This window comes from Pseudorasbora parva, chromosome 1 (genome assembly GCF_024679245.1).
Source record: "Pseudorasbora parva isolate DD20220531a chromosome 1, ASM2467924v1, whole genome shotgun sequence".
Classification (NCBI taxonomy): domain Eukaryota; kingdom Metazoa; phylum Chordata; class Actinopteri; order Cypriniformes; family Gobionidae; genus Pseudorasbora; species Pseudorasbora parva.
Window position 1 is genome coordinate 33,338,903 of NC_090172.1, and position 15,761 is coordinate 33,354,663.

General features: G+C 36.6%; 1 protein-coding gene across 3 annotated transcripts in view; it reads right to left on the bottom strand.

The window, feature by feature from the left end:
• Positions 1-15,761, bottom strand: part of phkb (phosphorylase kinase, beta) — a 102,813-nt gene that overhangs the window by 61,251 nt on the left and 25,801 nt on the right. For all 3 annotated transcript variants that reach the window (XM_067438031.1, XM_067438040.1, XM_067438050.1), the window contains 4 exons: positions 15,334-15,414; positions 8,990-9,105; positions 5,705-5,768; positions 319-414 (listed from right to left, as the gene is read on the bottom strand). In XM_067438031.1, the coding sequence (XP_067294132.1) occupies positions 319-414; positions 5,705-5,768; positions 8,990-9,105; positions 15,334-15,414 (357 nt within the window). The remainder of the gene's footprint in view (positions 1-318; positions 415-5,704; positions 5,769-8,989; positions 9,106-15,333; positions 15,415-15,761) is intronic.

A 15,761-nucleotide genomic window follows, 5' to 3' on the forward strand; every position in this document is an offset into this window, starting at 1 on the left:
AAAAAAACACACACAAAAAAAAAAAAACATTTTCAGGTTTAAATCATTAAGTGGTTTTCTCTAGTATCTTTCAAGTACCCCTAAAAATAGATCTTAGCCAAAGTAATGGCTTCAGTAATACTATTCTAAGGTGTAGAATGGTTATGAAAAACCCTAACTCTAACTCTAAAATTCTAAATGAAAGAATTTTAAGAAACCTACACCAATAGTACAGTAAGACCTCAGAAAAGAAAAAGAAAATGCTTTAAAAAAGTATGATACGACCCCTTCAATAATGGATCAGCAGTTTGTATATGCACAGTAGGCAAAATAACTCACATGGGAACGAGACTCCCTCGGCAAGAGAGAGCACAGAGTCTGTCTGTTCCTGTTATGAGCATCCAGATCCACAAAAATGACTGACCAGGAGCATCCCTGCAGGGCAGAGGTAAACAAACATCATAACAGCCATCTCGTTACCTTCTCTTGATGGGTGGAATTCAACAGTGTCTGTTACAGGTGATTTTAGGTCTACAAACAATAATGACTCAAATATTAGAGTTGCTTAAAATCTTCATATAGGTCATTTAGTCCTGCAAAGGGTGTCCTAAAATCAAACCATCCCTCCTTTCCACAAAACCACACAACCATGCTGCTCATATGCAGAGTTCGCAGATCAGATTTCATCAGATTTCAGATTACTTTGGGCTTGAGGTGTGTCAGAGCAACAGTTTCACATCAGTGCCTGAAAAACCTTGAAACCACCAACCCTCACTATCCCCAAATGAGATTCACAATCTAAACTCAGCTCGAAGGCATACTCTACACCAGCCTAGAGAGAGAGTGCCACACAATTTTAATAATACAAAAATACACACAAGTCTGGTTCGCTATCTTTATGGGGACTCTCCATAGAAGTAATGGTTTTTATACTGTACAAACTACCCTACCTACCCATCGCACACATTTTTCTGCATTTTTACATTTTCAAAAAAGCAAATTCTGTATGATTTAAAAGCTTGTTTCCACATGGGAATCTCAATTTAGGTCCCCACAGTGACAAGTCCCCATGAGTCAGTGTGCATTCAGTCCCACTAAAAGTCTTACCAGGATAGAAAAAAACTGTTGTAAATCCTGAATATATAGTTATAACTCAAATGTATCTATCTATCTATCTATCTATCTATCTATCTATCTATCTATCTATCTATCTATCTATCTATCTATCTATCTATCTATCTATCTATCTATCTATCTATCTATCTATCTATCTATCTATCTATCTACATATATATATATATATGAATATATCAAATGTAAACCTTGAATATATAAATGTTTTTCTCGAATATATAGCTGTAAATCTTGAATATATAGTTGATATATATATATATATATATATATATATATATATATATATATATATATATATATATATATATATATATATATATACACCTTTGTTTTGTAACGGACTTGTGTTTAGCTAAGATTTTAGCATATTTTACAAGTAACCTCAGTGAAGGGCCATCCAATCAGAACAAACTATTGCTTCAGTTTTCTCTGCATTATTCTCACACCACTCCATTTAATCTGAGAGCACTTTTTCAATTTTGCTTCTTCTGCGTGCCTAGACCGATTATACAACATTTTGTGGTACATTTAGCTCATTTAGAGAAGCTCACAGAAATGCTTATGCGAGCTTCCGAACCAACAATTTACATGCTGAGAGGAATTGTATTGTAAATGACTGTGAAGAGTGTGAGAATGGGAGGCATACAAGTGATATGTAGACTCCAGCAGAACATGCCATCCTCTACTGAGTGAGATAAGAGCTGACTTTTGCTAACCATGAACATTTAGCACCAAACAATGAAAATCTAAGTGTGGCTGTAAGTCTATATATAGCTACAGATATCTGTAGCATTTTATTGCACAAACTATCATACTTTGATCATAGATCAAAACTCTTTTTTCCCATCACTCAATGGTTTTTAATGAGTTGGTAGTTGACAGGTTGACCATCCAGCACATCCCTAAACGTAACTGAGAGAATTTGTACAGTGGCTTTAAAATGACGGTGCTTTAATTAAAATTTGAAAACTGAGCAATATGTAGCTCAACATATGGTGTTAAAGATCTACCTGCTTTTATTCTGCTCTGACAGCTCCTGTTCCAAAGGAACACATGAAAGCGGCAGCTCTGCCATCCACGCTGAGAGTTAGTTGAGGAAATGGAGCGTGAGAGCCATCATTAATAACATAACCCATGTGATGACACAGCACGCCTTCCATCCAACTGAGAGACACATGGCAAAGCCAGCCATTTGAGTCCTCCATTAATTCAAAACAACACTGTCTACAGCAGCCACTTCCATAAAGTCATTTCATACACCACACCATGTTTCCTGCTAATGACAGAACACAGAGAGTCACATTAAGCAGAAAGAGGCAAACTTGGCAAAAGGTCAAAACACAACAAAACTATAGTGTTCAAACATATAGTAAAGTTCTATATAGGTATAGAAAAGAATCACGCCCCCTTTTAAATAATCACATTTGGTTGCTTTGCAGCCTGAAATGAAAACGGACAAAAACTGTATTTACAACTTATAACATCCAAGTGAAAAATTACAAAAATTCTGAATCAATAGGTGCGTTTACATGGAGCATAGTAATCTAAAGGTCCAATCCGAATGAAAATGCTCCATATAAACACCTCAGTCAGAATAAAAATGCCCAAACCTAATGAAATTGTAATCGGTTTGAGAGGGGTGGGATAAACCTTTTCAAGAACCGATCAAACTAAAAATGTAACCATGTAAACGACCTGACCCGATTACTTTTCAGTGTAGGTCCTTATATGACGTGATACACAGCACATGCCTTCACCACTGACCGCGCACCGCGCTCACATGCAGGCTATAATGTTGAGGTAATTTTTTTGAGGGGTTAACTTTTTATTTCGTTAGAAGTTATGAAGATGATGTTGCCATAATGACACAGACATAGCCCGGCTACATCCTCTCATCTTGACAGTGTTTGTCCCAGGCACTTTTTACTTCAACTGCGCCTGACAGAAGAAAAGATTTTTTCTGGGATGATTACACTTTACAATAAATACATAGCTTTTATAAAACCGTATAAGTCCTGGTGGCCGTTGAGAGTTGCTATGGCATCCATGAACACATTCCAGCTGCTGAAAAGGACAGCGTCGACATTTCAGATGCGGCAGACAAACTGCTCTGTGATGATTGTGATTAAAAGTCAGCACATGTAAACCCCAGATCGGTTTAGATAACGTCTCATGTTAACAGGCCACTAAATCTTTCAATCGGAATTATTTTAATCGGAATGACAAAAAAGTGTGCATGTAAACGTGGCTACTGAGTTGGAAAAAGAATCACCCCCCTCCTAAAAATGACCCAATCAGGTGTAGTTAATCACCTTCTCAATAGCACACAAAGCCAATTGACTTTCAACTGTGGTCATTTTGATTAGCTCAGCATGAAACAAGCTTTTCCTGAAGCATTTCAGTCCTTGGTAGTGCATCTGAAGAAAACAATCAACTATGGGTGTGAAATTGTTAAAAGTTATCTGGGATAAAGTTGTGGACAGGCACAAGATTCAAAGGATTTATCAGTGCCTAGAAGCACAGGGAAGTCTATTATTATAGTAAAGCATGGAGGTGGTAATATCATGTTATGGGGTTGTTTCTCTGCAGCAGAGACTGGAGCACTTTTTAGGATAGAAGGACAATGGATGGGGAAAGATTGTCAAATTCTTGAGGAAAATCTGTTTTCCTCCACCAAAAAGCTGTCAATGGGAATAATATTTACCTTCCAACATGACAATGACCCAAAGCACACAGAAAACTGACCACACAGTGGTTTAAGGAGAAAAAGGGGAATGTCCTTGCATGGCCTAGTCAGAGCCCAAACTTGAAAATTGAAAGTCTTTGGAATGACTTGAAGACAGCAGTCCACAAACAGCCACCATCAAATTTAACTGAACTTGTGCAGCTCTGCAAAGAAGAGTGGTCAAATATTGCAACATCTAGATATGCAAAGTTTGTAGAGATGTATCCCAACAGACTAAAGGCTGTAATTAAAGCAAAAGGTTGTTTAACACAAAACTGAAACAAGGGGGTGATCTTTTTTCCAACTCTGTGAGTGTTTTTGTTTTTTTGACATGGTTCATGGTGTTATATCTTTCACTTGGATGTTTTTATAAGTGGCACTGATTAAATACAGCTGAATAAAACAAAACAAAAACTGTGTCTGTCTTTATTTCAAGATGCAAAATTAACAAAATGTGATGTTTAAAGGGATTCTTTTCTATACCCACTATATTTCACAGAGGCTGCGTTTACACACATCTGACAAAGATTGGAATTTGTGAATTTGTGGAATTCAGTTTATTTTTTCAATCTGAGCCACTTCCAAATGTGTTTTTACATGGTTTTTACATATCTGATATCTGGACATCTAACCTACGTTTAAACACATATCCGATTGACATTTTAATTCCAAGCCACCACAATTCTCGTTAACTCATTTGAAATCATCAAAAAAAGTTATCTTACAGTTCTACTTTATTTTACTTGAGAAATCTATATCTAGATTAAGGTTGTAGATAAAATAACAAATTAAAATAAACGTTACTTTCAGTCAGATTTTGCACTACAAAACATTCATGACAGCTGTTATCTAGCTGGCAAATGGCCATCCGACATGAATTTTATAAATAGTTAATAGTTGTATTAATAGTACAGCCATTCAAAGCCAGAGGGTATACTGTGTGCATAGTAAAGCAATCACAGACAATCATTTTGGACGGGAATTAATGTAAACAGATATCGTGTCTAAAGTGAATGAAGTTTGCCAGGCCAAAAAAAAAATTGTCAAAAGATCAAAGAGGGTCAAAAGATCTGTGAGAAGACACAGTGTAAACACAATCTAAGACAGAACTAACTGATAATCCAATCCAAAGGGCCTTCATCTGTGTGTGAATAGGGGTGATGGGGAGGGGTTCTTTTTCCAAAATGGATGCGCTTTGAGGATGTTATCACTTTTCCGGTCCATTATCAAATACAATGGATGTGGTCCACTGCCGTCTTGATTTTCCCTCAACACCAAAACAAATTAATCCCACTAATGACCACTCCAAAAAGAAAAGAGCACCAAAATCAGATAGAAGGAAGGAGTTTTCAACATCCATTAAAGTTGGAAATCTGACAAAACAGATAGCTCAAATCCAATCTAACCCAATAATCTTGATCACTTCGTTTCGATTCTCCCCATGCCTTGGACACATTTATGCAAGGAATTAGATCCCTATGCAGGACCAGATACGTTTACTATTGCAAAGATAAAGAGAGCTGTTACATTGTGTACTTCAGCTGTTTTTAACCACTAAAATGCTTTTATAGACATTAAACAGTTCCTCAAAAATGATTCACCCTTCCGTGGTTATAGAGGCAATTCATGAACAACAAAAATTAATTGTCATCCTGTAGACTCTATTATCGTTTCTGTAGTTTGACAGATACTAGTCACCAAACAATTTAGTTGAAAATGATCCATTTTAAACATTATGCAAAATACCTCCTGCTGTGTTCCACAGAAGAAAGACAATTATGCAGGTTTCAAATGACATTAGGGGGAGAAAATTATGATTTTTTTTGTGTGAACTCTCATTAAGCAGTCAAAAGATTATAGCAGTACCTGATTTCCAAACAGGTTGAATCCATTGATGGCTTCCAGAGCTGCTTTGGCTAGTCCCACTGAGCTAGGAGAGAACAGATCACATTCACAGTAACATTGAGCACCTCCTTTTAAGACAAACGAATATTGCACTTGCTTTTTGAGAACTTTTCACGAACATAGAACTAAGCTCTCATTAAATACAGTTCTGTTCCAGGTGCCGATAACAAAAGCCGTTTTCATCCATGAAAGACTCCTTTGAGGTTAAACAAAGCTAATAATTTCTGTCATTTTTGCTTCTTCAGCCACTCACTCTTGTGAAGCATATGATTAGAGTTCACGATTAGAGCTAGGAGTGCTGAGCAATATAAAAAAAAGAAGCACCCAATTGCTTTCTGTGAGGAAAAATCAATATTGAAAATGCAGAAAACGAGCAAACTGAAAGGCATTGGGGTAATTCTAAATTGAAAAGAACATAGTAGAATCCAGCACTGCCCAGTGTGTCCCTCCCCAATCAAACCATCAGCTATGATCACAATCAAGGCTGAGGCATAATGGATTTTATTGCTCGGACAGAAAGCAAACAGGCTCAGTCCCAGATATATTGGTAAAATCTGACAATGATCCTCCTGATAGACTGTTACTTTTACATTCAAGCTGGTAAAGCCAAAAATTACAAAACGCGAGAATTTATGAAAAATGAGGATGGATCATCTGTTATAATGTGTTCCTATTACTGGCTCTGCATTGGTGATGGTTGATCTCATCTTTGTGACTGGGTGAAATGCCATTTATTTCCATTCTAATTAAATTGAAGGTTTCTGAGATAATTTCAAAAGAAACTTTTAATTTGGCCTCTTGAATGTAAATGAATTACAGAGTTCCTCTAAGGAGTTGTGACTTTCCTCAAAATCTGGCACGATTTCAATAGAATCTAACAACGTCCATTTCCTTTGTGCTGACTCAGAGAACATCGATATAAAACATTTAAATCCCACATCTCATTCTGAGCTCCATCCACAACAAAATAATTGTGTTAGAATTACTAATTAATCAATTGCTTGCAAGAAACAAAACATTTACATTTACATTTATAATATTCAGAGTGCATGGGAGAGTCAGTATATGTGAGGCCTAATAAAGCCAACAGTAATAATATTTTTTGTAACCTTTTTTTAGTTTTAGAGAGAGAAAAAACATGCATAATTGTAGCTCACCAAGGCTGCATTTATTTGAAAAAAAAAAAAAAAAAAACTTATTTTCTTTGAATATATTTGTATATATGTAATTTATTCCTGTGATGACAGCAGAATATTCCACAACATTATTCCAGTCTTTAGTGTCACATGATCATGATTTCTTATAATTAATGCTGAAAAAAGTTGTGCTGATTAATATTCTTGTTCAGGTTTGTTGATCAATAGAAAGTTTAAAAGAATAGCAATTAATTGAAACTAACATTTTGTAACATTATAAATGTCTTGACTGCACTAGCACTAGACATTGTGTACTTCAATTTTAAATGTAAAATTGCAACGCGTTATGCTACACTTTTTCTGAATAATAATAATGAATATAATAATGAATACATGAGCAAAAAGCATAATTAAATAAAAAAGCAAAAAGCATAATGAAACAAGTTATACATACATTTCCCTACTTGACCGATAGCTCTCTAAAATATATAATTTGAAGACTGATGAATCATAAATTGATCATTATAAAATATTTCACGATTTTTCATTCACTTAAAAAGTGCAAGGAGCAGAAGTCAATACTCTAATTGGCCCTCAGTGGGGATGCTGTGACAGCCAGATAAGGAACCAGTGATGGAGGGAATCATTATTGAGCCTGGCTATGAAAAGAGAGGCAAAGTGATGTGTTGGGAGTCACTGCCTATTGACTTGCTCTTCTATAAAGCATATTGTCTGGGCAAATCCAGTCTATACTGTCTGACTGTCTGCAGAGAACTAAGAATCACTTCTGCAATGGGAAGATAGGAGCTTCTCTATGCGAGTCCTCTCAGTTAGTGTTCAGTCACTCATGGACTCACCCAGAGGAGATGTGAGTGAAGTGCCACCTTTACTGGAGGGCCATCTTAGACATGCTCCAACATACTAATCCTCAACATGAACTGAAACTTTCACATCGTTCCAGGAGCTGGGTTTCATTAAAGCAGTAAACAAAAGTTTCCAAACTGAGCATGAGGAATGTTGTCTTAAGTGAATCAATACAGGTTAGATTATAACGTGCAGAATGAAAAATGGATAATTATTAGAAATAACTCAAGATTATTTTTACCAGTGTTATTTATATTTTTCAATATTAACGTTAACATAGATTGATCAAAAGTGACAGCAAAGACTTTAAAGATTTCCATTCCAAATAAAAGCATTTCTTTCTTTTCTCAATATTGCTAATGAAATGGTTCTTAAGCACCAAATCTGAATGTCTTCTGAATAATCATGTGACACCAAAGCCTGGATAAATGAGCAAACGGTTACTTTAATAGCCCTAATTTAACAATCTCGGTGTATGGTCTGAAGCACATGGCGCAAGTGCACTTAGGGTGTGTCCGAGTCCACTTTTGCTCGTTTTACGAAGGAAAAAATGGTCTGCCCGCCAGGCGTATGGTCTAAAAGGGTTGTACCTAGTCTCTTAATGAGTCATGGGCGTGTTTTGGGCGTAATGTGCAATAAACCAATCAGAGTCTCATCTCCTGTTCCCTTTATAATGCAGTTGCGCTCGCACCATGGCAGATTCGCCATTTACCCAGAGGAATTTGCGTGCAGAAAGACTGAACGCTTCTCCAAAAAGGAATCCGTTAACTTTATCAAAAAAGCAACACGCCAACAATGCGCCTGAACACACCTCGTTTTCAGACCAGCATGCCTAAGGGTGAACAAATGGGCTTGAGTGCATTTGCTATATAAACAATGTGGCACTAGATGTGAAAACGACAACTGCGTCAGATATCACATATTTGTGATATATAAACATATACAGAAACATATTTGCTTCATGCCTGGCATCACATTGTGATGATCCCTAAATGTAACTAATATTTCACTAAATTACTGTTTGCTGTATTTTTTATCAAATAAATGCAAATAAATAAATAATCATACAGATTAGAAGTGTAGTTTGAATATCCAATAATGAACAACAGTGATATATTAAAATAAGTGTAATATCATCTGTAACTAATGTTGCACCAATCTATAGTATCTGCAATTTATCGTATAGCGGTTTCATTTAATGACAATGTTATTAAAAGAAAACAGAAACGGAGTGAAAAAAACTTACCTGGAGTGCAGCTCTGTGCTTCCATTGTTATATTTGCTTCCCCGTTCCCACATGCCGAAGTCTGGCACACGATACGCCCTCTCCACACAAAACACCATATTCTGGATGAATGACACCTACAAATGCAAGCATGTCAGAGAAATGTGCCACATCAAGATCTCCATCACCTTTGCTTGCCATCCAGACAGCACACACATAAAAAAGTAGATTTGCTTTGAGAAAACCCTTCCTTCATGTTCTTACCCATCCAATATTCTGATTATACACAACTTTAATTTGAATAATGATCTACTGTATAAGGGCAGCTAAAGTAATCAATCACTTTCATGGGTGGCATTGGTAATGTCATAAGACCCTCAACATTTCCAATCCCCTTTGTGGAATGAGGCCATAGGAAAAACAAGACGAGAGAAAGAATGATGACTTTACGGTACATAAATGAGGAAATGCTCAAACACCCGGGGAGGCCGGGCTGACAGCACTTTTAATTTAACATGAAGAGAACTGAGGGCCCCTAAAGCACGCTAAAATGGGGCACTAAGGAAGGTAGGCGAAAGACAAAATGCAAAGGGAAAAAAGGAAAAAAGAGGGATGGCTTGAGCACTTTTATTTTGGGCCTGGACTAAAATGATTAATGTGACGAGCTTTATGGTAACTTAATGAATACTGCTGGCCCGGGGTGGCACTATTTTCTCTCTTCTTCCTTCTCTCAGCCGCAGAGAGCGAGAGCAGAGCAGGAGTCTAACTTTTCTGAGAATGATCAGTCATGGTTGTTTGTGTTGGTTGGATAAGGCATTTTAGTTAATCATAGTGAATGCTGAAGCAGCCCTTAGTCTGTATGTAAGTGACAATTTTTCTAATAACAGATTTAAACTAAGACATTCCTTATTCACTCATAAGCCAAATATACATTCTGAGTTTTGTAAGATGGTCAAGTATTAAATACTTTAAAATGAACAAGATAGGCCATGTCATAAATGGACATTTAGTAGCTAGTATTGGCTATGTTTAAACATCAAATGGCTTTAGATGTTATAAATTGCTACAGAATAGCAGTAAGACAAGTACACAAATACATTTTCTCACTTATTACACAAATTTTAGTTTTTGTATTCGTGAAGCTCAAACATTCAAACATCAAGTTCAACATCAAGATCTACAACCCCTGCCAAAAATTATGGAATCATCATACTGAGAAGATTTTCACCCAGCTTTTTTACTTCACAGCAAACAAACAAATCACAGATATGACACACACACAAAAATTGTTCAGTAGCTTTACAATCTAGCTTAATGAAACATACTTTAAAAAAAAGTCACTGACCCTTAATATATTAATGGCATGTCTTTTTCCAGATCAAGTAGAGGAAAAAAGTATATAATTGTCACACACAAAAAAATAAAAAATAAATCACAATTAGTACTTTGTTGCTCCTTTATGTTGTCTTTTATGACAGCCAGAATCCTTTGAGGCATTGACTTTGAGGCATTGACTGATAAAAAAAAATATATATATTCCCCATCAATCTGGTTCCAATTTTCTCAAATAGCAGTTGACAGATCATGGACCAGTTTATTATTTTATTTCCACCATACATTTTCAATTGGATTGAGATCCGGAATGTTTGCTGGCCATGTCATTGAGTTGATATCCCTTCCCTTAAGAAAAGCTTTAACAATCTTTGCTCTGTGTGCAAGGTGCATTGTCATCCTGAAAATAATTTCACCATCACCAAAGCCATTTTCTATGGATGTTCTATGGAAACGTCAGTGTACTACACCAGTGCATTGCCTGTTGAAGTAATGATTGCCATGTCCCCTGGTCCTTTACCTGTCATGCAACCCCATGTCATAAATGAGTAGGGAAATTTGGTTGTTCTCTTCAGGCAGTCATCTTTGCATGTTTTATTAGAATGGCGCTAGACAAAAGTTCCAGCGTCATCTCGTTGACCAATGCAGATTTGTGATTCATCACTGAATATCACTTTCATTAAATCATCCACACTCCATGATTGCTTGTTTCTGCTTAGCCCACTGTAACTTTGTTTTCTTCTGTTTTGGTGTTAGTGTTGGTTTTTGTTTGGCTTTTCTATAGGTAAATCCCATTTAATTCAGTCGATTTCTGACAGTTCTGTCACAAACATTTCCACCAGTTGTTTTTCCACTGTTTTGTTGTGCAATTTCTATTTTCAAGGCATATCTTTGAGTTTTCTATCATGACGCTTTAACGTCTTCCTTGGTCTGCCTGTATGTTTCCCTTTTACAGCCGTCCCATTTATTTTATACTTGCACCAAATTTTAGACACAGCTGACTGGAAGCGACCAACTTCTTTGGCCACACTCTGTGTTGAAATTCCTTGCTGAAGAAGTTTTAAAATCCTTCCCTTTGTTTCAACTGACAACTCAACTGCCATGTTTCCCACTGCTGACTAATAAGCATTTTTAGACTTGTATTTTAGACTCCTGGTATTTGTTTTAAAAATTAAAAGATGATTCCATATTTTTTTCCTCAACATTGAGTGATTCCATACTTTTTTCCTCTACTTGATCTAGAAAAAGACATGACTTTAATATATAAAGTGTCAATTACTTTTTTTGAAGTATGTTTCATGAAGACCGAATGTTAAGCTAGTGAGCAAAAAAATATTCATATCATGTGTCATATCTGTGATTTGTTAGTTTACTATGAAGTAAAAAAGCTGGGTGAACATCCTCTAAGTGTGGTGATTCTATAATTTTTGTCAGGGGTTGTACAAACCATCATGTAGCAATTCCTGGATTATAAACTTAATTTAACCTAACTCTGCAATCCTGTAATCAAATTTTTGTGCTAACATTAATGCTTTTTGCTAATAAATTAGCATTCATTTGTATTTATAATCTGTTTTGACCATGGTAACAAAAATGTGCAATGAATTATTACTGTCTATAAAATAAACATATACTCTTAATGTCATGAATTACCCTACAACCTATAACAAGTCAATCCAAATCTAACTACTTAGCCAAACCAGAACTAGGGCTCTGTGATGAGGCAAAGCTAACATTATATAGGAAAAAAAAGCACTGCCAAAGATGAGTAGGAAAAATATTACACTGGCAATTTCTCCCCGATTTGTTCTGCTGTTCATTAATAATGGAATGTAATGGGCTGCTGATTTCACAACTGTGTTTTTTTAATTGCATTACATACCCGAGTAGGCACTGTTTAGAGACGTCAATTAGGCCTCTTTTGCAAATAGCAAAATAAAAGCTACTGTGACAATTTGTTAAGGTTAGGGTGGAAGGCTCAGCTTGAAAAGGTGATACTGCCTGTCATGTACACAAAATAGTCGTACACTGTAATTGCTTGAAAACACAACATTTAGGAGAAACTATATTTTTGAAGAAAAGGACAAAGTGGCTGAATAAATAAATGCACAGTGGTTTATCAGCAGCAGAGTATTAAATAAATGTCCCTGTGTGTGGAGAGCAAGAATAAAAGATGCAATTAATAAAGTCCGTACCGCCCAAAGAAAAGAGAGAGATTACAACTATTACAACAACCCCTAACACACTTTGGTGTCTCCTCTAGTGTTTAAGTACAAGAGGTGGGGGGGGTGGGTACTGGTAGGATTTGAAGAGGCCTTTTAAAAGATAGAATTATATATTTCTGCTACAGTATTTTCCAAAACAGAGTACTTGAGCAGTTGCATAATGATCTTTCAGCTTGGTAAAATGCAGGAATTGGCATTTTTGCTCTTTGCCCTTAACCATTTTAACTCAACTTAACTTCCTTTCTGAAGTAATGTTTCTTACAGCTAAATTGCTCAATATAGCCATGGCCAGAATGCCCTAAGAGAAAGTCCTCAGGCAGGCAAAGAGAGGATACAATGGCTTGGGACAAGATTTCGGGGGAAAAAAATTTCACTGCCTAATCTACAGCAATCATCACGGCAGAAACTAGCATCCCGTTGAGGTTAAAAACTACCCAATCTACAGTACTTGCTATAGATGGAGAGAAAGTATTGTGGGTTGCATCTTATTTTAAAGTGCCCCATTATAATCCATTATTGAATTTTGAAAATTACCTTTCATGCAGTTCTAAGTGAATGAAAACATCCTGTAAAGTTTTAAATCTAAATGTTCACTGTATATAAAGTTATCGTCTCTCAAAAGTAAGAGTAGACTTTGAGTCATTTAAACAAATAGTTTTTAAACGAATCACAAGCCTCTTAGCCTTTTAGTGACATTAGCATATTGCCTGTCCCACTTATTGCGCACACATTGTGTTTCATATTGTGCTGGCTAATTCACGTTATTACTGTCTTACTGAAATACTAATGTAAATCAGCTGTGGGCCACTATTACCTAAAACTGTGTCTATTAATGCAGATTGTCTGTCATTCTTACTACTTTGAGTAAAGATAAAGGATGGAGTAAGATTTGTTTTGCAAACTTCAATGTTACATCAGTCATTCAGGTTAGTGCTGGACAAACGTATGCTGTTATTGATACAATTCCCGCATGTGCACCACAATAAATAAAACACACACACACACACACACACACCACACACACACACACACACACACACACACACACACACACACACTAATGCCGATGGTGAGGAATTACAATAGAAACATCTCATAATGTACCTCAAACTGAAAAGCATCACTGAGAAATGTCCTGCTCAATGTTCGGATTGAATAACTAGTTCTTCCCATTTTTCATCATCAAGTCAGACTCACGCTGTGATTGGTGTAAATATGACGTAACCATTACGGTCTTTACAGTGTGTACAATCACAGAGCTTTAAGAAGCCTCCTGATGGAGCTGAAGATCAGTTATAGAAATGGGCGTTTAGCTTCCAAAATACACGCTGTATGCGGTAGACCAATCACAGACTGGGTCATCAGACCAATCAGAGCAGAGTAGGCTCATGAGAAGGGAGGGATTTAGAGAGACTGATTCATCCATTGAGTTGTTTGAGAATCATTAAACATTTTGGTGATGTGCAATGTATATTATGAGAGAAAAAAAAGTATTTTATTATTATGGTTGAGGGTTAGTTGCATGTAATTATGCATAATTTACTGTTATTACTATGGTAAGTACATGTAACATCCACTCACCTAAAGGAGTATTAGAAACACCTGTTCAATTTCTCATAAATGCATTTATCAACCAATCACATGGCAGTTGCTTCAATGAATTTAGGGGTGTGGTCCTGATCAAGACAATCTCCTGAACTCCAAACTGAATGTTAGAATGGGAAAGAAAGGTGATTTAAGCAATTTTGAGCGAGGCATGGTTGTTGGTGCCAGACGGGCCGGTCTGAGTATTTCACAATCTGCTCAGTTACTGGGATTTTCACGCACAACCATTTCTAGGGTTTAAAAAGAATGGTGTGAAAAGGGAAAAACATCCAGTATAAGCAGTCCTGTGGGTGAAAATGCCTTGTTGATGCTAGAGGTCAGAGAAGAATGGGACGACTGATTCAAGCTGATAGAAGAGCAACTTTGACTGAAATAACCACTCGTTACAACCGAGGTATGCAGCAAAGCATTTGTGAAGCCACAACACGCAAATGGGCTTACAGCAGAAGACCCCACTACAATCTCCACTACAAATAGGAAAAAGAGGCTACAATTTGCACAAGTTCAACAAAATTGAAGACTGAAAATGTTGCCTGGTCTGAAGAGTCTTGATTTCTGTTGAGACATTCAGATGGAAGAGTCAGAATTTGGCGTAAACAGAATGAAAGCATGGATCCATCATGCCTTGTTACCACTGTGCAGGCTGGTGGTGGTGGTGTAATGGTGTGAGGGAAGCTTTCTTGGAACACTTTAGGCCCCTTAGTGCCAATTGGGCGCCGTTTAAATGTTGTCGTTTAATGCTCTCTCTCTCTCTCTCTCTCTCTCTCTCTCTCTCTCTCTCTCTCTCTCTCTCTCTCTCTCTCTCTCTCTCTCTCTCTCTCTCTCTCTCTCTCTCTCTCTCTCTCTCTCTCTCTCTCTCTCTCTCTCTCTCTCTCTCTCTCTCTCTCTCTCTCTCTCTCTCTCTCTCTCTCTCTCTCTCTCACACTAATTAAATACATATTTTTTATTTGTACGAATTTGTGCCATTCTTCATATCAGACCCCTGTACCCAGCCAAACCCAGGTTGCCACGGCCGAAATCTCACTCTGAACTCAGTTCAAAACTTGAGAGCCCTGCATTAGTAAAATTACAAGCTTTATTGTACAGTATGTATTGTGAAGAGTGCTATGCAAATAAATTGAACAGAATCAAACTGAACTGACATGATTTTAACTGGTGCTGCTGGTATTTTTTAAAAGTGTAGTTCATGCAGTCAAGTCATACCTCATCCGTATTGTAGATTATTTGAAGGCCAGAACAAATCATTTCGACCAGGTACAATAGAAACAGAGACAAGGCATCAATCTGTTTGAAAAGAAAAGGAAAGGAACATTCAAACATGGTTATAGTTATAGCAGTTTTATAATAATTATATTCTTTTTACATGGATATAAAGGTAATAGTGAGCAAAAGGAGAAATTACAAGTTTTATTACTTGTCTCGACAAAATTGTTATCATTTTAATCAAAAGGGTGGAATTACGTTTTTTTGGGCTGTTAACCACTAGTGCAGTCAGTATAAATGCAGTAAACAAGCAGTGATAAAGAATAAGATGACAATCTATATGATTTCATAAAATACTGAAAGAGCGGGTTACAAGAGCTCATCCCAAAACTCTCAATAATATTGTTAGATATGATACTACTAATTAT